The sequence below is a fragment of the Protopterus annectens genome, chromosome 12.part0 (assembly GCF_019279795.1).
Source record: "Protopterus annectens isolate FY-2018-M chromosome 12.part0, PAN1.0, whole genome shotgun sequence".
NCBI lineage: Eukaryota > Metazoa > Chordata > Ceratodontiformes > Protopteridae > Protopterus > Protopterus annectens.
This window is the reverse complement of record NC_056746.1, coordinates 600,471,867-600,494,796: the sequence shown is the minus strand read 5'-3', so window position 1 is coordinate 600,494,796 and position 22,930 is coordinate 600,471,867. Positions and strand designations below refer to the sequence as shown.

At 37.1% G+C, this 22,930-nt stretch overlaps 1 protein-coding gene across 2 annotated transcripts in view; it reads right to left on the bottom strand.

Moving 5' to 3' along the window:
* LOC122816737 overlaps nt 1–22,930 on the bottom strand; it is a 228,421-nt gene that overhangs the window by 130,239 nt on the left and 75,252 nt on the right. For both annotated transcript variants that reach the window (XM_044089730.1, XM_044089731.1), the window contains exons 21-26: nt 19,883–19,995; nt 18,398–18,516; nt 7,918–8,085; nt 7,470–7,669; nt 4,939–5,033; nt 3,378–3,484 (exon numbers count right to left, since the gene is read on the bottom strand). In XM_044089730.1, coding sequence (XP_043945665.1) covers nt 3,378–3,484; nt 4,939–5,033; nt 7,470–7,669; nt 7,918–8,085; nt 18,398–18,516; nt 19,883–19,995 — 802 coding nt within the window. The remainder of the gene's footprint in view (nt 1–3,377; nt 3,485–4,938; nt 5,034–7,469; nt 7,670–7,917; nt 8,086–18,397; nt 18,517–19,882; nt 19,996–22,930) is intronic.

Below are 22,930 nucleotides of genomic sequence, written 5' to 3'. Positions count from 1 at the left end.
AGATTCACTAATAACAATACAATAATGTAATCAGTTTCTGTGAGCAGTGAAGGATATTATCTCATTCTACACTGGAATTTTGCTCATGCACAATATTAATGTAAATATTTGCCAAATTACAGCTTTAATTGACCTCAATAAATATATTTAGGGCTTAAGTCAACAGAACAACAGAATACTGGATTTGCAGTGGATAAAGAAAATTTACTGCTTTCTTTTCTCAGCACTGTGAAATTCTATACCATTATTCTGCATTTTTGATTCATTTAAATTTACGGCACCATGTGTAGCAGCAATACTTGTAGGCCTTGTACATTCTCATTAGTTGACTATTAATGACACTGACTTGAGTACAGTTGTTGTGCAGCTGATGCTGGGTGTTTCCAAACTTTAGTGTGGTAAATTTGTGGGTATATTTGTTGCTTAACATATGTGTGTAGCTGTAAACATATATATCATACTAAGCGTTACAGCTTGCTCTTCACAGACATTTGATTTCTCTGGGCCTGACCATCCCTGAATTAATGAATCAAGGAACCATGGCCCACAAATATGAAATTCACAACTCATCAAAAATATACACTACTACAACACGGAATATCAAATCATAAAATTCTGCTCAGCAATGACAGAACTTGAAAAGAATCACATATGTTCATACCCTGTTCCTCTGTATTCTCACTTTTGGAGGTTATACATCCATATTCCTCTAAAGGTATATTCTCTGAGATCACAATTCCTGCAAAAATGAAGAATTATCTTGTTCTGCACTTCTGGAAAGTTGTTTCATATGCTCAGGGAACTGCAATACAGCAATATTTGAGAAAGACTGTGGAACATTGTGGGGGGAGCTTTTATTTTTTGCACTTGTTTATTCTGAGGATGATTTGTTGTTGTGAAGGTATTGTGCTTTTCGTTATAGCACTACTTGTTTTGGTCATAGTCAAATAATTAAGATAAAGTTGAATGCATTTCATGACTTAGGGGGTGCATGAGTTCTCTATATATTGCTTTTCTACTCTTGTACTGAGTACAGGAGCATAACTATTTCAGTAATGCAGCAAACTCTATGTCACAGCCTTTTTACTGCTCACCTGCAAACTCTGTTATGTAAAACACGGCCAAACAGATACATGACAACTAATTCAAAAAGGCTAAAAGGCTTACAGTGAGCAGAAAGCCTTAACATGTGCATTTGTCATGCATGGTAATCCTTTCTGATTCCTAGGCTGCTCTGTCACTAAGATTTCCCACAGCAGGAGCCTCAACGCAGATCATGGTCCTGCTGGTAGAGACAGAGCCATCTGCTCTTTTCTAAAAATTTTGGGGGCTTTAAATTTATGCTACTGGTGATTCGGAGAATGTATTCCACTGCTGGAGGAAGCAATTAACTCAAATGACAGCAGTCACCTATTCACTCCTATGGATGCAGTCATAGTGAGGGTAGGAGTTAGTGTGCGTATACTGCACGTGTGAACGTGAGTCTCTTTTTGTTGGTAGGAACACGAATGAAGCTGAATATAACTGGATGAATGCCTGTAGGTGTACATGTGTGTGTGTGTGTGTGTGTGTGTGTGTGTGTGTGTGTGTGTGTGTGTGTGCGTGTGTATCTGCGTGCGTGCGTGCGTGTGTGTGTGTGTGTGTGTGTGTGTGTGTGTGTGTGTGTGTGGGTACATGAGTGGAGGAGGTAACTTTGGCAATGCAATGCATAGGTTTCCTGGGAAAGCACTACTGCCATTAGGTGGAACAGTTTACTGTTAGAAAAGAGGACAATAATGCATTAAAAATAAGTTTTTTTCATTACAGCTATATCTGTCTCTGAGTTTTTTGCTGCATTTTGCTATTTTTTGTCTAAATGGCAATGTTAATAGAATCATATGTCTATAATTCACTGTTCTTGAGGACAATTTTGTGAAATCCATGTACCAAACACATGTCCAACTGCATATGGTCAGAGATGAGTCATAGACCTGAGTGTGTGTGTGTGTGTGTGTGTGTGTGTGTGTGTGTGTGTGTTTGTGTGTGTGCACTCGCACACACACGTGCATGTGTGTGCGCTCGTGTGTGCGCATGTGCACACGTGTGTCTTTGTGTGTATCTTATGTATATGTGCTTGTATGGGCATGTGTTTCTGTGTATCTGTCTTTATAAAGTATATATTTTATTTTTAAAATATGATTGAACAGGTTATATTTGCTTTCTAGTCATTGCCAGTATATTTATGCTTATTTGTGCTCACCACACACACCTTTTAAACATCCCTGAATTTGTTTTGATCTGCTTTTCAATCTTATTTAATGACTGCCTGAATGAGTTGCTATCACTTTTGTATGGAAACAATCATAACAAAAGACACCATTTGCCATATACTATGCTAGCCACCAGTTATGGAGGCTGAGAATGCTTATCTTATACCGAGGTCAAAATGGAGGGAGGCTATTCCCCTTCTGTTTGTGCATCTGTATTATTGTTCTGTATTTTCTTCCTGGTTTGAGACTGTATGAAGTTATCTGTGATCACTACTCTACCACAGTTAACAAATTAAAATTAAAATCAATCAATCAAATAAAAACCTTAGTGTATCAATCAATACTGGACCAATTGCAGAAATTGTCAGGCCAGAGGTTTGAAGAAAATACAGTTCAGAAAGACAAACACACTTCAAGATTACAATAAAGCAGTCTGACAACAAATGTAGTGGTTGGAGAACAGGTATTGAACCGAATGGACAAAACTGTTTAGCAGATAGTGTACTCTCTTAACGTGAGATAGGAATTTTGCACCTAATATCTGGGTGGTCAGCCTGTCACACTTATCGCTGATGAATATACAGTGTCTAGGAAGAGACTGCACCTTACATTAATAAGCCACTAGAATGTTGATTAATGTATGGAAGGAGAATGTAGCCATGAAGAGAACCACATGGAATCCATTTCTTAATACTTCACTTGACATGCTTGTTGCTCTGGAATCAGTTTAAGAATTAGCATGTTTCACAGTTAGCAACAGAGAATTAGGGTTCTACGCTGTTAACAAGCTGCTTCCTGCACTTAAGGGTGCAAGGTTTGATTCCTTTTGTCTCTATTTGGCCAGACAGTACTCTCGGTTTTCTTCTAATAATGGTCACTTATGTCCAGTGGGCATATCTACTTAAGATATAACTTCTTGCATAAAGATAATTACATCTGTGACTGCATGTCATTTACATTGCTAACTGATTTCCCTGATTTGACTTTTCAAGCTATGTTAACAATCACAATAGAATAAAACAAGATTTTTTTGTGTATAGGGTAAAACCAAAATTGCAGTTTTTCCTAACATTGACTTAATTCTTACAATATTTTAACACTGAAATAATCACTCAGTAGTTTACTTACGGCATTGTACTTTTTATTTACAGTGAGTACTACAGATATGTCAGCATCTTGAATAAATTTCCCCCAGTATTCTCTGGTCCAGATTTCTGTTGAAGGTGCTTGACAGCCTAAAAACAGAAAGAGTGATTATCAAATGTGTGTAGTCTGTAAATGGTTGATATTTAATTTTATGTATGGGCAGTCATAACATACAACAGAGAGATCAGAAAGTACCTCTAACAACATTTATACATGCAAAACTCCTCCACCAGATTCACCACTGCACTGACAGCCCAGTAAAAAGAACTTAACCATTCTAACTACAAAATCAGACGTACATCATTTATTTCTTAGTATTTTATATTAGCAGGGGAAACCTTCTGAAATTTGTTTTACATATTGTTTTTCCTTTTATACTTGCTCCTTTAAATGTTTTCAGTGCTGAAAGATAATTTTCCAGGATTTGTGAAGGGGAGTTGTAATACTGATAATTCCTTTCAATGGAACAAAGTAAGCAGTTACTGTATGGCAGTACAAGTTAATCTGTTTCTTATTACACTAGCTGAATAGACTTTGTGTAAGAGTGGGTTATTTTCAACCAATACTGGGAAATATGGCTTAGCTTCTCAACAGACTCTTTGCCAGTAACCTTATTAAGAACCCATGCACCTATACAATTGCAAACATCTGAACTTTTGAACCAATAAACTCATGAACCTTTGGGTATAAAGTTGTTACCTTTACCTTTCTTACACAATGTTCCAAGCAACTACTGAAGATGATCTATTTAGATTATATTAGAGTATTGGATAAATAGTGAATTGCATTGATTTATTAAGCTAATGTTCCAAAGGAAACCCATCTGACAAAAGTGGCATCCTCATCAAACAATTACAGCTCCCAGTTGATACAAAAAAAGAGTCCAATAAATCCTGAAAAGCAATGAAGATGAAGGAGTCTGCAGAAGGCGGTACAATAAAAAATGTCATTCTATTCAGGAATTATATTGACATTTACCTATTAACCCAGGAGTTTATATGCCAAGGGAGTAGTATGTCTTTGTCTTATAAGAATGTATCTTTAGATATAAGACTCAAGGGAATTTGACATTATAGTATTAAATTATTAATTTATTATTAATTATTTAATTTTATATATATATATATATATATATATATATATATATATATATATATTATAAGAATACCACAAATTCCACTTTTATTAGGACTTTAACACACTAAGGGTGGCCTTCTCTGGACCCTTCCTCTATTTCACATAAGTGGCCTATATGGCTTCCAAGTAGATTTGTCATTGATTCTGCTCAGTAAATGTTGGTTTAGTGAGATAAGATAATAGGGTCAGTTGCCTGAGGGAGTCCTTCACTTCAGTGATCTTTAAGTTTTGTACTATACTGAGTAAGTATTTATTGCACTATACACAATTATCACATTATTTGAACAGCAGATACTAAGAATTAATTGGTGTTTGAAAGCTCTCCCCCATGTTTCAGAGCTATACTAGGATGGCAAATTCAAATATGCTAGTACTCTCTCATGAACACTGAAAATACTTTACCCACCTTTTAAATTTTGAATGTACTGTACAATCCAGTTTACAATAGCAGCCTTTGGTCCTTCTGGCAGTTGTTCATATGCAGTATTAAATCCTGAAACACTGCAAAAGGAAAACACATAAAGTGAGGAATTATATCAACTTCGTTCTCTTATTTCTGGCACTATTGGTCTTTTCCATGTGTTGTGTGCATGTGTGTGTGTGTGTGTGTGTGTGTGTGTGTGTGTGTGTGTGTGTAGTGCATGCAGTGTGTGTGTGTGTGTGTGTGTGTGTGTGTGTGTGCACATGTGCAATGTGTGCATGTGTGCAGTGTGTGGGGGAGGTGTGTATGTATGTGTGTGTGTGTGTGTGTGTGTGTGTGTGTGTGTGTGTGTGTGTGTGTGTGTGTGTGTGTGTGTGTGCAGTGTGTGAGTTTGTGCAGTGTTTGCAGTGTGTGGGGGGAATGTGCGTGTACGTGCGCGCGCGAGAGAGTGTGTGTTTGCGTGTGTGTGTGTGTGTGTGTGTGTGTGTGTGTGTGTGTGTGTGTGTGTGTAAAGAGAGTGAGGTAGCTAATCTGTAGTTAAATGAAAAATATTAAAGCAATGCTTGCTAAAGACAGAGTAACCATATATGATGTCATAACTCCAAGAATTATAAATAAATGTATTAATTCATTTATAGTCTGCCATACTATGTTATATACATTATCAAATTCTGTGATAGTAAAATATTTCTTTCAGTGGCATAGCGTCATGTCTTGTTTTTATGAAGAGAACATCACAATCTTTGAAGTCAGAGAAAAGCAGCTATGCTGGCTGTGTAGCAAAGATCTATGCAAAAATGTGAAAATCCCATTGTATTTATGCAATAGTAAAAGGAGAATATAGACACCTCTCATCTCCTACTTATGTTCCCTTAATTCTGTACCTTTCCTCATTCTCTATGTCCAGCCAACTCTTTCTGCACCTGTCTCATACTCTCTTATCTTCTCTAGCCCTCAATTTTAATGTATCCATATCTCTGAAGGCATTTTTTTGAAATTTAACCAAGTAGTTAAGCCTCTGCAGACTACTACCTGTGCTCAATCATCCTTCTTGGATCTTTCCTGCTCAGAATGACCCATTATTGTCTCCCTGGTATGATATTTTGTACCCATAGAATGTATACTTCTATCACTTTTTGATTCTAGTGAGAAACGGTTTGGTGTCTACTGTACAAGTTGGTATTTTTTATTCTCACACTCTACACTCTGTTTAGCACTCTAATGCATATTTCCTGTATGGTGCCCAGAACTACAGACAGTAGCCATTGTGTGACCTGATCAGTGGCCACAGAGTGGAAAGATTTCCTCTTTGCTTCTGAGGTTTATTACCCTGTTCAGCTACCCAGTCTTCATCAAGGAGACACATGTTCACACCTTAACTTCATGTTTTCACTATGCTTGCCATAATTTCATCTCTTCCTAGATGATATTTCACACCAGGATTCTTGTGGCCAAACTGCAAATACCTTATTTCGGTTTGCATGGACCCCCAAAGGTTACTTTTCTTCTCACATGGAAAGTCATTATACCTCATTTCTTAAGATTCTTTTTCACGTTCTCTATTGCTTCACTTATCTTTCTGTCATCAGCAAAGATGCTGACACTGTTCACCCCCCTAGTGACCCCTGTGGGAATCTATGTAACAGTTTCCTTATTTTTGGCTCTGTTCTTCTTAACAAAACTTTTCTGTAGCTTGCCCTTCAACCATGTAGCAGTTCAGGACCTAGGCTGTAGTCATAGCTGAAATGTTTTTTGTTTTCAGCCACCTGTGCAAGACCAAGATAAAGGCCTGAATGAAGTCCATGTGGACCACATCTACTCCATATTCTCCAGGCAGTTTTACCTCCAACTCTACCCCTAGTCATAAAACAAGATGAGTTTTTCCAGACAGCCCTTTTGACTATAAAGCATTGATGGCTGCTGTCCTAGAGATTTGTGAGGCAGAAAACACAAATAACCAAAGTGCTGTGGTGCAATGGTACTACCAGGAGTCTACCAAAAATCAAGTGTCATATTTTCAGATTTTTGTGTTAAAGAGCTTAATATGTTTATCTTTCAGATAATTTCTTTGGTGTTTATAATGTATAAATGGTCTACAATGCTACAGAGAGTAATGACATGCAACCAATAATGACCGGACCGGGTGTGTGTTACTGTGGAAATAGTGTATACTCAAGGAGTATTCTGAGACTAAGTGCCACAGGAGCTCATGCAGGCATTTTTATCTCTGGAGTTCTGTTTTATCTAGTTGTTTATTAATTTGTCTCATTCCATAAAGTGCAGCTGGAAACATTATGTGCAAGTCAAAGTGGAGATTTAAACAATTTTGGGTGCAGGACAATTTCTCCTCATAAACTATTTGTATGTTTCATAGAAACTATATCACTTGTTGCACTCTAAGACAGTGTTTACTTCCATTTTTTTCCACCCAAGTATTTTATTAGAGTGTTCATGTTATTTAAAGATGCTATGCTCAAACATAAATACACTGTATATAAGCCAAGCATTGCACTTACAAAGCACCCAGACGACTACAGTCTGCAGGAACTAGCAGTGTCAGTGTTGATATCTCAAAGAACTGGACAAGAGGATTAATTTCAGAATCAAATATCTGTTCAATTCTTTCCACGGAAGCTGTGTTGATTTCAGAAGACATGATAGACAGATAATTTGAAAGGATGAATTTTCCGATACTGCCATCAATTGATACTGAAGTCTAAAAAGACACATAAGAAAATTAATGCAGTTTTGATCCACAGATCTAAACTGACACAAACATGTTACTTGAGATTTACAAGACTGAAAACAGTGCAATGATAGAAAAATTTAGTAAATTGGTAGTTATATATTTTACCTAATTTGGATGAGCTATTAATTCCATAATGATAAAAACATATTTTCATAGAAATACAAATTATACACATTACTCTGGTCAACAAATATCTACATCAAAGTAAAGCATACCTCATTTACAGAAGAAGAAAAAGCTTCCATTGTTTGTCTAACAGACTCCACAGGCTGCTTTGACAAGAAGTCAAAGACTTTTGCTACTCCTGCTTTGTTTTCCAGTATGTCTGATGTTGCAAGCATTTGACCAGTCTGCTTTGAAGTCAGCATGTTAAGAACCTCAATCTAAAATACAAATGTTTGTGTGAATATATCTGTGCGTTATAATTCCTAAAACTGACCAAACAATGATACAAATCAGAAAACTCCATATTAGTGGAGCATGGAGCATTTTCTTTCTGCTGTAATAGTTCTCTGAAATTTGTATTAATATAGTCATTAATCAAAATTTAAAAAATACCTGCAAGAAAAAACAGAACCGTTTATTTATTTTGTCTATACTTTAAATGAAAGACTGACAGATGATATGAGCGAGCAGATTTCTACTAAAAATGCAGCCATGCAGAACATAATAACATCATTTTTAAGTTCTGCATTGTATCATTCCTTAAGTTATTTGAAGGTTGAAGGAAACACAGCATAAGCATCTACATTAAAAACAGAAAGAAAGTACAAACATACACGCACAGATGTATTATTTCTGCTGACATCTGGCTCATTTTGCTCTTTAGAGGACTGGTCTATACACTCCTTTCACTCAGAATATGAAGAATCATTTCTCATTGCAGAAAGCAATACACATTGTTTTACCCAGTCCACTTTATTTTGCTGAAGCAACACATTTCTGTACACTTGGTAATCTACAATTACTGAGGTAATTCCATGGAAAAAAACAAACTTTCAGTGCTGCATGTATGGAAATTTATATAGTGTCAACATTTTGACATGAACAATGCCTTATGTAAATATACCAGAACATTTAAGGTTTAGAAAGTTTATATTTTTTATTTTAGAATGTATATCAAAAATATGAAGGGTGGTAACTAGGAAGACCTGTTTGAATGTAGACAACCAGTTTGGTAATTACAGCTTAATTCTTCTTCATAATCATGCTTGAATGAGCACATTTCAATTAATACATAAATGATGTGCTACCAAGATTTGATTTGTGTATGTATATATGTATGTATGTATGTAGAAAGTATGAATGTTTGAATTTTTGCGTGATTGTGTTGATGATGTCATTTCCTAAAGATTGATGCTGTTTTCCTAGACATTTATATATATTGATTCATGCATTCCAGTTTGCTTCTGATGAAGTTCATTTAAAGTAAGATGAAAGTGCTCAAATAAATCTTGATTTTATGTTATTTCAGTTATCAAGTCCTTGGCTACAGTGTTTCTTATTATTTTGTTTTCATGTTTTTTATTACATACCTACAATCCTACATTCATCAAATTTTAGTGGCAGCTGGTTTGCTGAATATAAAAGACACCGTACACATACATGTTGCTAAGAAAATTACATATTGTAAATGTAAGTAATAATATTTCTAATATTAGATGTCCTTGAACAGTTAACTGTACTAAAATGTGCAGTTTTATATACCACTCATCAGCAACTAGAGTGACCATAGGGACTGCAACCATTCATATCATTTTTTAAGTTAACTTTGCCCTTGCTTTGTGTTGGTGGCTACCAGCCAGAGAAATAGTATCTGTTATTGATATTTTATTTACCTCTTCTAGGAGGATCGTTCAAAGTCTTTGCCCAGCCAAGAAATTGTTTATAAAAGGTACTTTCCTTTTACTTAGTTATTACTGTATTAATACCGATCTGAGTGCTTACATATTGTGAGGGACTTGTTATATTATGCATGTATTTTAAAAGTTGAATTACTAGTGGTTTTATTTGAAAGTGCCACTTAACTAACAGGAAGTATATTTTTAGTTATGCTTGATTCTCCTGAGTGGCATGATGTACCATTTATGTAAATACAGCATGCATTTTGTGGGCTATACATTGGTTTAAGCAGTGGATTTGGAGCTGGTTATAGCCCAAAAATGTCACATGAAGGTCATTCTTTTTACTAAATTATACATTCATAGTACTTTGCAATATGGTTTGTGTTTTGAATTTGTTTGGCTCAGTAAGCTATGCAATATATTTGAAGCCAAGTTTAGACAGAGACTTTAGGAATTGTTTTCATAGTACAGAAATGTTATAAGAATATATTTTCCTTCTCTAAATTCTGTTCATAGTATTTTGCAATATGATTTGTGATTTGAATTTGTTTGGCATCCTAGATTATGTATAAAATGTATAGTCAATAACTGTTCATAAAGGTACATACTTTCTACTAGGTTTTTACAATGTCCTTACAAATTTGAGTGCTTTACATAATGAGAGGGACTCGTGGCATTATATAACTATACACATGTACAGCTGTATGCAAGAAGCTGAATTTCTGGTGTTATTATTTCATATTGTCATTTAATAGTTAACTTTGAATCTGCCGGGTGATGTTAAGCACCAGCCATATAAACAAAAGCATGTATTTCACAGTTTATGAATTGTTTGACCAGTGGTATCAGGAGCTTGTTTGTAACACAGAAATGTTATAAACAGGTATTTCTTTTTTACTAAAGTTTTATTAAATATATAATTATTGGATTTAATGAACTGGCTAGGATATGTCTGCATCCTGGAAAGGGCATAACATAGTCTTAATTTGCTGTGATATGGTTTGTGTTTTGAATTGTTTGGCACATTAGATGTTGCAAAATATTCATAAAATTAATAAATGTGTTGTTGTCTTTACTGAAAATAACACAAGGGCAGTGGAAGTGTTTTGTATTTGTTGCATATTATTTGGTCAATGCAGCCACCGTTTCTTCCATCATGTGGTATTATCTCCCTCTTACTCTCTCTGTAGATATATATATATATATATATATATATATATATATATATACACTATACACACGCACAAACATATATGGACACAAAAACACACAGAGACATACACACACACACACACACACACACACACACACACATATCTTTGTGCATCTGTGTGTGTGTGTGTGTGTGTGTGTGTGTGTGTGTGTGTGTGTGTGTGTGTGTGTGTGTGTGTGTGTGTGTGTGTGTGTGTGTGTGGGTGTATATATTGTGTGTATATGTGTGTAGTGTGCATATAATTTGTTTGATCAACAAACCAGATTGTTGAAACACATATGGTTGACAATTTAGTTTGTTGATCAACTAATAGAAGCTAAACGACGCCCACAAACACATCCACAGCCCCTGTTAATTTTATATGGCTCGACAAACTAAATTGTCTCGGTCCCCTTCAATAAAGACATCACACCGAATGACATCTGACAACCTTTATTAAACTTCCATAAACATAACTTGTTAACCAACATTTATTCAATACAACTGAAACATTGTATTGTTGATTTAATCACAGCATAAACATCCAGATAATGTTAATCAGGACAATGTGCACTCATCTTGACCCAGTAAGCAGCATCCACACCTCTTCTCACTTACTTTATGAAGCAGCGTCCCAGTACTCACTTCATTTACCCTTGATTGAATTACCCATCCGGCCAAATAAGCAGTGTTCTTACCTCCACTAACTTATTTTATTTGCCAATCAGTGTCCAACTGCTTCCTTTCCTTTTCTAACTCATTGTAATGAACATCCAACACCAGAGAGGGGAACAGAAGAGGGCAAGCCTGCCCCTTTTCTCTGCCCACATAACTGACCAGGCTGTTCCCCCCTTTCTCCTACCAAACTTCCAACAACCCACCAGCTCATTAAAAGGTCTTAAGCCAAGCATCATTCGGTGGACACCCCCCTCTCCAACCAAACTAGATCTGTGTTTCTACACCTTCCAAACCCTATAACATAATTATCCAATGTGGCCAATTTTGAATAAAATCCCTTCACCAATGCAAAATTTACCAGCCATAACCTTATAATGAAGCATAACCCTTGAACCTTAAATAGACTGTCACTTAACTACTAGTAATAGCTCTGCAATGATTTCCAGTTCATTATCTGCCACTTGCACTACCAAACACTAAGTCCACACCACGAAAACTCCACACAAGAACAATTGCACCATTGTGTGTAACTGTAGCCCCAATGTACCTATTATATTCAAGTTGAAACCCCCGTTCCAATCTGTGCTGTAGCAATCCTCATTACCAACTTTGATATAATATCCAATGACATCCTACATGTTCTAACCAACAAAACACCCTCCAAAAGACTGATATCCCATATCCATGTATATACCTACCATGTACTCCACCAGAAATCTAAGTCCAATGCAGCCCAAAATAAGTCCATGTAAGTGACATACCATCGTGCCCAACTGCAACTGGCCCTTTCACCCAACTGATCTCCTAATGATTAAATGAAATTATGTTTATAATGAATCAATTACATTGCCATCCTGGCATCCTACCCACTACCCTTATACTGCAACAAACATCTGACATCTAAGTCTACCATGTTAATGACTTCAATTCCATGAAAGACCACACAATTCATGGCCATGTCCCTCCTGGGTAAGGGCAACATGTGCTGCATGTGAAATAAGGGACCTTAACTACCTGAACTTGGCTAAGTTGAAAGCACTGTACGGCCATTAGGCTAGTAGCTGTCCATGATCCTAGAATTGGTGCGACTCATCCCCCACCACTGGGAACCCCAGACTCCCCATAAACAATCCCCGACCCTGCAATACCCTGCTCTGAACATACAGTTTCCTCCCTTGTCCCTACACCACCCAAAATGCACTAAATCTGATGTGTCTTATTGAGTACCAATTGAAGTATGAACCAGCTACCGTATTGTTCACTACTCCAGTAAGCAAAACTCAACCCTAGCAGCACCACTACCTTTCAATTCCACTTCTTTAGGCCACTGAGCATTACACAGTCTGCACTTCCTCTGCCTGTGCCATCATTGCACACCACTCTACCGCAACAAACTCCATCACCTTTTGAGACTGCTGCCTTCATCTCACTGGCCAGAGCCCATGCTACTCTTCCTACCTTTTACATTTGCTTCTGTCAGGCCACTGATTGCCACCATTTTGCACTTCCCAGACCTGGAAAAAAAATTGCAAGTCCAATACACACATAACAAAAAACTTCTGCTTACAGCTCTTCCCCTTGAAGCACCATCCCTTTCCTGCCTGTTGAAAGCAGTTTACCTATATCTGGCTGAACAACCATACTTGGCCTGTAACAATATGTTATCCTGCAAAAACAGCTTATGCCTTTATATACTAATGACCATAATTACACCTTGATCATAAAATATAGAAATCTTTCTTTAGGGTTTACTTCACCCCACCTTAATATTCTGCTGTATTACCTTATCCTGCCTAGTCTTGAATAGCCTCTTGTTCATTTTAAAACCTAACCAGTTAACTGAAATGATAAGAGAAATGGGATTTGTAATGGATGCTAATAATGAACTGACCAGGTGAAATATACTATGAAATCCAACTTATTGGTGTAATGTAGCTATCCCAATAGGTGTACTGTTGGACAACTGTATTGCCCTGGTCCTAAGTATGTTAGTAGACTACCTTCTTAACATTTGGTCTCCATTAAATATGCTGTCAGCTAAGCAATAGGAACCATTCCAGTACCCACTTAACATATTTACCAATAAACCCATGTTATCGCTGAATAATGCATTTTAGTGCTCTTACTTGGGATCTTGTGTATAATCCAAGAAATACTGTTAGATTATGAATTTATAATTTTCTTTTTCCTCAATGAATGCTTCGCCAACCTGGACTAGATTAATTACTTGTGCCACTGAAAACTGTAATCCACCCCCAGTGCAAACCTCAGCATCCTCCCCCATTCGCATCCTATGTCTGACTGCACCGCACCTCTGAACCTTCCCATGGCATCACTTGTACCATTTGAAATCCCATCTACAATCTTCCACCAAACCAAGGGGTTGCACAGCACCCCAGCCACCAAATGATGCAGCAGCACACCAGAAAATATTACCAAAGCCAGCCATCACTAGGAAGCTGGGCTGGAAGGTTCTGCTTTAGCAGGAATTGACTGAAGGGTATTAAATCTGAATGTCAAATGTCTACCCTTATTTCTTAACTGAAGTCTTTGAGGAATCAGCCCTCAATGTTAACAGCAGCCAAAACCTGAAACTAAGTTAATTAATTCTGTAAATCTGTACAGTTGATAAGCATGCAGATTCTCCAACCCCCCCTCCTCCACTCTAAAGAGTGTTCTGATTGTTCTGATAATCACTGAAAATGATTGGCACTTCTAAAACTGCAGTGTTTTAAACTTCCCATATATGTTATGCCTTGTAATAAATTAAATAGTGTCATGTATGCAGAAAGTTTGTGACCATACAGGATTTATTAAAATTGATTGTATGTATGTGTTGTCTTCACAGTAAATAACTCTATTTTAAAGTATACACTAAAATAACTGTTAAGGAATAAACTATTATTCATAGCTTTTTTTTTTCCTTAAGATGAACGGGGCTCCCTAGCCTCTATCAGTTGCTCTATGTGCTTGCAAGAACAGCCCCTGCCAAATGGCCATGCTTCTAAAGGTCAAAAGCAATTTGTCCCGGTCCGCCTTCAGAAGCAAACCCCCCCTCCCCCCATACCTGCTAGTGCAACTGATGCAACAAATAGCAGCAACATCAAGACCTTGTCCTGCATCTGAAGGCAAGCATCCAGCCATCATACAAATCAACCTCCAGCACGGCAAAGCTGCCACTTACCTCCTTTTTATGCCAGCCCCCCCCCCCCTTACACAGTACGTTAAGTTGTACCTCAGCAGCCCTACCCAATATCCCAGTGCAAGAAGGGCTGCAAACCAGAACCCCAAGTCAGGAACACTTCACAGACATTGTCCCCACCCACAGAAAGAGCTGGTGGAACTCATAAAAACTAGCAAAGTTAACAGAATAACAGGTCTTGCCTGTCTACGCTGAAGGTAAGAGCCAACTACAATATACATCCTGATTTCCAAACTGCGATCTGACATGATCGCCACTTAAACACACAATAATCAGAGGCAAGAATCTGGCTGTACTGCAAAACACTGTACAACCATGGCATACTCCTTAATATTCCCTGCCTCTTCATGAAGAAATTGCACAATTAAGCAATATGGCCAATCTGACAATTATTGCCACCATGCACATGTGCAGTGGCAGCCCTTACTTCATCTCACTCAGGAACCGGGAAACAACAGCTAGCAACTTTGAATGAGCACCTGTCTCGACGAGTGATCAGCAACACATGGGCAAACTTTGCAATCAAAGCCAGTTCATCAAGGAACTTAAGCCCCCACTGACCCCGCACACTCAACCACTCATGAAGACACCCAAACTGGCCACCAAACCTTCACTAGCAAACACAGGCACTCCACAAAACTCATTACAGCTGAAACACCTGCTACTCCAGACATGGCCATAACCACTCCTGCCTGTCATGCAATAGTTCTTAACTCTCTCTTTCCAACTCTCAATTGCTGTGAAGACAACTTCATCAACAGCCCAAACAAAAAGAAATCTGCCAGCCCGCACATCCCCAATTCAACCGCATCATACTGCAGCCCACCATCAGCAGAAACCAAGAAATGGTGCAACAACAAATTCAACCATATTAACAGCCTCCATCCACAATCACCAGCAAATAAATCAAATGCTACTACCAGAAAGGCCACCCAAGCAGCAATGACTTACCCCAAGTAAATAAACTGTCAGGGCCGAAAAATAGTAATCCACCAAGACCACAGCTTGCCTATATAGCAACAGGTCAGCATGCCCATCAAAGTTATTTTTTAATTAATAATTGCTGACACTACTCTGCACATGCACTGCAAAATGGCCAACACAGCTCCCTCCAGCCCGTAAACCACCACTGAAATAAGCTGTGACAGGAAAGACACCCAAAACCACAGGGGTGAATAAAAGGAGGGGTATAACTATTGCAAAGGACTGAACAAGCTGGCAGCTTCCATGCCAACAAAGCCGCTTGTTTTTTTACTTTTGTTTTAAATTTTATTATTATTTATGTAATTATTTTTTAAGATTCCCTATTGACGGTAAGCAATTACAAATGGCTGCCACCCAACCAACTAGGGGATTAAGCCAACTCACTCCAGAGCTCTACCGTGAATGTACAACAAAACATGACCCCTTATCCAGTTACTCTTGCATAAACCCCTTAAGCCCCTCTCTACCCTTACCTCATTTCTTCAAAAACAATCCTCACCCCCAATTTAACCCTTACCTCCCCTTAACCCTCTTAACTCCCATTTATAGTTATCTAACCCCCACCCCCACTGAAGATGTCCCTGGACAAAATGGTTTGTTGCCATACCTCATTTATGACCCATATTGTCTTGACAATCTGGTTCTTCAATCACATATATATATATATATATATATATATATATATATATATATATATATGTGTGTGTGTGTGTGTGTATATATATATATATATATATATATATATATATATATATATATATGTATGATTCTTTCTCAATAATTCAGGATAAAACCTCCAATGAAACCAATGATGCTGAGGGTGAAAAACAACACACAACTTCTATACTCAAAAATTCAGAATGGGTTCTGTACAATAAGCTGTAATGTCTGCCTTCATTGACTTATAATAATCTTCAGTGATTTACCTGAGAGATAGACCAACATAAGGAGGCATGGTGCAATTCCTTATAATTTTAGATTTCTTTTTCACTTATTTCACCACAATAACATATCTGAAGTCTGCTCAGTCAAGAAAGTAATAGTAGTTACTGGGTACATTTGTGTGTATGTGTGTGTGTGCGTGTGTGCGTGTATGTGTGTGTGTGTGCGTGTATGTGCATTTGTGTGCATGTGTGTGCGTGTGTGCGTGTGTGCGTGTGTGTGTGTGTGTGTGTGTGTGTGTGTGTGTGTGTGTGTGTGTGTGTGTGTGTGTGTGTGTGTGTAGACATTAAATGCTTACACAGCTTAAATCTTGGCTGTAAAACAATGAAACAGTTCATTTAACTTCAATTATATATGCGACACCAAGTGTAAAACATTAGGCAGATGACATATTTTACATAAAAATATATATTAAAAATATATGCTAAGAAAAAAATAAATACAAAATAATTTAACAAATAGTCCATTATCTAAATGCCACAATGTTTCAGCAGAGACAATGTATGTTCTAGGGATGGAGGGGCCATCTGCTGTATAACATTCCTAGACAGTCTGTTATTTCCACAGTAATTCTCACTTTGTCGGACATTATTACTTCCTTGTTTGATGGTTGTCTGGAGTGATGCGAGATATACCCTTTATAATTAGATGTGGCACAGGACTTACTTTTCATACTCAGATAGATTAACCTTGGTCAACCTCTAAACTGTTGTCTTGTCAAACTTTTCCTTCAGTCTTTAATAATAATGTTTAACTGACCCTTAATTCTTTAATCACCCTTTATCTTTTAGCTGACTTTCAAGATGCTACACTTATAACTCTAAGTAGATATTTTACTACTATATCAAGTATTTTTTGTAGGCCTTATTAAGAATTTTTGCCATCTTTTATTGAAGGAGTTATGTTACACACATGGCAATTTTCAACATATTTACTTATTTAGGGACTATGTATACCTTTATGTCTAAAAGGAATAAGCAAGCAATAATGCCAACAGGGTATATGTTAATGTGTAATTAACACCTGCCCAGGGGCGTTATGAGGCCCAGCACTGCAGGCAGCTATCTCAATCCATTGTGTGTGCCAGCAAGAAAAGAGATGCACTTAGGGCTGTCATACAGCTGACCAGAAGCATTTTTGCTTGAATTTCCCACACCTGCACAACTCAGTAGTGCTTTTTGGGATAGGACATGCAATGGGTTACAGTGCTTTCTGCCTCCCCCCTATGTCTGCAATGGGCTTGACATCAGTAGGATGCCATACCGACCCCCCCCCCCAGGGCAGCAGTACACTTTATCTCTCTGGTCTCACACTAGAGAGATCAATGCACTAGTATACCCCAACCCCCCCCCCCCCCCCCAGGGGAGGCAAGCCCATTCTTCACAGCAGCATTATAAAAGTTAGAGGTTGATAATCAAGCACTGGTCACCTGGGATGTAGTTAGTGCTTTATACAGAAGTGCAACTTTTTCAGATATTGTAGTGTCCATAGGTTAATACTAAAGCAAGCAAAGGCAAGTTAAACACCTTTACAACTGAACCACCATAGCTCTATATATGGTGGTTTATATATTTATTTATAGAAATTTATAATTATGCATATTTTAGTGTGAGTTTCAAAGGTTATCCAATATCTAGTTTATAGACTTTAGATAGTATTCATAGAAATTGCATAATATATTTGAATTAATAATTTCTCAGTTATTATTATTGGGATAGCTGGCTACTTAACTTATTTCTGCTGTTGTAGCCTTGCTTATTATGTCATCATATGATATTGCACTTATTGTATAATTCTCTCCTGTGAGTTATTTACAATCATTTAAAGAAATTATTTGGAAGTCACCAACTTACAGGATTGCCGGTACCATCTCTGTACATATTTAGTTCAGCATAATTAACATCACCAGTAAAGCTGTAGAAGGTTGTCTTTATCCAGTCAGTATAGGTTAGCCTGGAAGAGCAGTAGGAGTCTGTAGGAAAAAAATGTGTTTTAGAAATCTAAAAGTAAACAAGATGACAAATATATATATATATATATATATATATATATATATATATATATATATATATATATATATATATATATATATGTGTGTGTGTGTGTGTGTACAGGGTTGCTGAGAAAGACAGTAATGCTTACATTTTTTACTTGATAAAAACGTATGTGGTTATTTTTCAAGTGCTTATGTACCATGTTGTTACAAAATGTCATAATATGAACCTTTAGCTACTGATTATAAATAACAGTCATGTTTATTTTTAAAGAATTAGTCTTATACCCATAAAAGGGAACAAGCCAGTATGAGTTTTGTGGAGTTGGTACCTATACATCCTTTATTATCAAAAATGGCTAGATTTGCCTTTCCTTCCATTGTTTATGAAGAATGAGATAGGATAATATAGCTTCTCACATGACAATGCCATCTCACACATATTTATTTCAAACTCTATCACTAATCCCATCAGAACAATTAAAAGTAATGTGCTATTGAAAAGTTTATAGTATGCAAAACAACACTGATATCACTTAAGTAGATATTTCAAGGCTGGAATTTGTCAAAACATACTGAAAATGTACTCATGTTAAGAAGGACATTAGAGTAAAAACGAAAATGTTCAAAACTTTCATGGGCTCAGGAATATAGCACAGTCAGTTTAACAGTCTTCTAATACCTTTTGCATTAATGCCATTTGTTTAGAATTCTAGGGAATCTTGGGTTTGGCAATATTACCAAATCACTAGCTATACTGAATACAATTTAATTAATAATTACTGATCAACATTGTTTCTGTATAGAATAACATGGACAATATCTGAGATTATGCTGGAAAGCACTTAGGATGTGTCACCATCTTGTCTGAATGTATATACTGCCAGGTCACCAGTCGTTTGAACAACTGGAGCTTTCAAGTGAAGAAATAAATAAGTGAATCAGATCCAAATATTTCCAAAGCAGTTTAATATCCAGTTTACCATTTTTCTGTTCTTTCAGTTTCCATTTGCTTGTTGTGCGAAATTGAAGAGATCACTTATTTAGGCAGTACTCCAGGGTCACCCATGAATACAAGCACTTGTGCCTATAAAGTTTTACTATTTAAGAATATGAATAAAATACATTAATCAGTTTAGAATAATAGCTATTTGGCAGAAATATGTCATGACTTTGCAGTCAGACCTTGTTCTGTAGTGATAAAATGGCCCATGGACTTCAGGAGTTTCTCATTTCATCTTGACAGGACAAGTCATTTAATTAACAAGAAAGACTTCATTTTCATTAAAAGAATTGTACAATGATCATGTACTATAAAGTAAAAATAAGTCTTTTTTAATATTACCTGCTGGAGAACTAGCATCTCCCTTTTTGTTGAGCACCTTATTTAGAAAGTCAGTTACATCTTCCTTGTTTGAGTCTTGAAAGTAAAAGTAGCCTTTGTTTAGACCTGACATTCTGAAATAGAAAATCAAAACAGACATTTTTGTAGCTCCTGTTAATGTATATTGCTCAATGAAATGCTGATAACACAGATGAAATTCTAGAACATATATTAACTATAGTATAACTTGCAGTCCACATAGATTTTGTAAATTTCCATTCATAGCATTTGATACTGCATAAATTTGCATGGCCATTATTTATGTTTGTCGTACAAATGCTTTCAGTTCATATTGTTTAGTACATTTCAGGTTCCTTAACAGGCTGCCAAACCAAGAGATTAGTATATAAAATATGTCAAGCATAACCCATCAAAGAGATACCTATCACCTATAAATCTGGTGCCCCAACATACTAAGATCTGTGTTACCTGAATTAATCAGCTTCCCCAAATAATACAAACATTCTGACAGTGCTGCAGCTCGGAGAAGTGTGGTAGTTTCCATTAAACAATGTCACTTTCTAGTGAAAATGGTATTGCAGCCTAGGTTATTGCTGCAAAAGCTGTGTTAAGAGCTTGAAAAATTAAAAATGGTGTGCACCTTCATTGGGAGGTTGTAGATGCATGAAAACATGTACACCTCTGGCAGGCGATGACTATAAAAAATGCAAGTCTGCAAAAGGTATTGGGGGTTAAGGCATTAACTCTACACTAGTATATCGCTGCCACACCATCCTTAATCTCCACTTGGCCCCAGGCATGGGTTGGATTGCATCCAAGCAAGGCTAAGGCAGGTCTTTTGGAGCTGATGTGTGAAGAAAGGAAATGCAACTGATGATCAGTTACAGGAAGGGGAAAAAACTGTCACACAGTTCTGTGTTGCAGCAGTCCATTGCAAAGGCATTACCTGAGATTTCATAATGAATTAGAACTATCAACAGAAAGGTTGTTACTGAGTGAGACTTTTTCATTACCAATAAAGATTATATTTTAAATTAAAATACCTCAGGTATGATATGAATGCAGACAGAGGGCCATAGGCTTACTCTTGCAATGATGAAAATGCTCAAATGACAACCAGGAGTAGGGTTAGTCTAAAAGGAACATTTCCTTCCCACGCCCGGAGACAGTACAATTTTGGCAGACACAGATGTCAACCATCATGTGAGCATTTGCATCATTGCAAGGGCAAGCCTATACCCCTCTGTCTGCATTCACATCATACTTGAGGTATATTAATTCAATGATGCTGCTGTGAAGGATGGGCTTGCCCACCCCGGGCAGTGGGGCATGGGGTATACTGGTGCATCGATCTCTCTAGTGTGATATTACTGAAGCATTGTTCATACTGAACAAAAATACTAGAGTGTTCTAACAGACTGACATTGATGCATGTTTTGTCTCATCTGTCTGCTATTGTATCAGTTTTAGTGGATGCCTAATATAACATAGCATATACTTAGCAATGAGTAAGAGAGGAGTTCCTTGGAATTTTGGTCTTATGTTTCCCAATATCTAAAACTGCTATTATAGGTTACCCTTGAGAAAAGTTAAAAAATTAAATGCAATAAAAGATAACTTGCATACAGGCATTTACAGTTTTGACATATATAACTGTTACAGTATGGTAGTCTTAGCTGGCAGATAGCCCACTATTTGACAATAGAAGAGAAATTCAGAACAAATGAAGAACTATGTATTAGGTTGTGATTGCTTCAGCTTTAATGGTCAGCTCATTACTACTCTGTACCTAGTGAAATAAAGATTAATACTGTCTTGCATTAATGAGAAAATTATATTGGAGAGTTCAGAATATAGAATTCAACAGAATCAGACAGATTTTAGAAGCTACTTCCAAAAAAAAAAAAAAAAACATCTGCAGCATGACTCCTTAAAAGGAGAAACAAATCATTAGGTTTTGTGTAGCCTGAATCATTTGGTAAACATGGCTACAAATATGCACATCAATGGAATTCAGATCATACTCCATGCTGTTGGAGCAGATGCAGCCTTCAAACCTTTTACACCTGTCTCCAGGAGTACAGTTAAGGTAACTAGTGATCTGTGTTTTCAAACTGAATGCTAAATAATTGATTTCAGAAAACTGTGAATATTTACAAAGAAGCAATAAGAAAACATGGAAAGACCTCAAAAAAGTAAACAAATAATGTCTATATAATATGACATGTAACACAGTGTCTACTAAATCTAATTAAAAATTATATCTTCTTAACACTGTTCCTCACTCACATTTCCATGAAACTAACACAATATGCAAAGTAGCTAAACAAGTTGTCTAAAGACAACCACAAAGCATTCTATAGCTATGTCAAGAATCTCAATGGCAACACTCAGATCTGATCTGAGTTACAGCACAACACTACATATACAGAACCAACTGATATTGCCAAAATCCTGGCAGATAGGTTCAGTGCTAACTTTACCCCCCTCTCACCCCCTAAAGGGCCCATCTTTATACCGGAAGAATGCAAAGTTCCTGTAGTCATGGCTGCACAGGTAAAAACCTCCCACTCCAAAGCCAAGAACACAGCATCCATGGGACCAGACAACATCCCAGGTTGCCTACTACACGAACTACAGAATGAACTGGCACCCCACCTAAGTACCATGTTCAATCACAGCCTCACCTCAAGCTTTGTGCCCATTGAATGGCTCACCATGATGGTTATCCCACTCCACAAAGGAGGTGCCACAACAAACCCCGGGAACTACCACCCCATTAGCCTGATGAGCCTGGTCTGCAAGGCCATGGAATGTATCATCATGGAACTCATAAACAAAGACATTGGAGATCTCCAAACTCTGAACCCCACACAGTTTGAGTTTGTAAAAGGCAGATCATGTCTCCTAAACCTGACAGACTTCTTTGAAGCAGTCACCAAAGCCATAGATGAGGGTAAGGTGGTTTACACAGCCTATCTAGATCTCGCCAAGGCATTCAACACCATCCCCCGCTATGGAATTATAGATAAACTCACTAAACTAGGT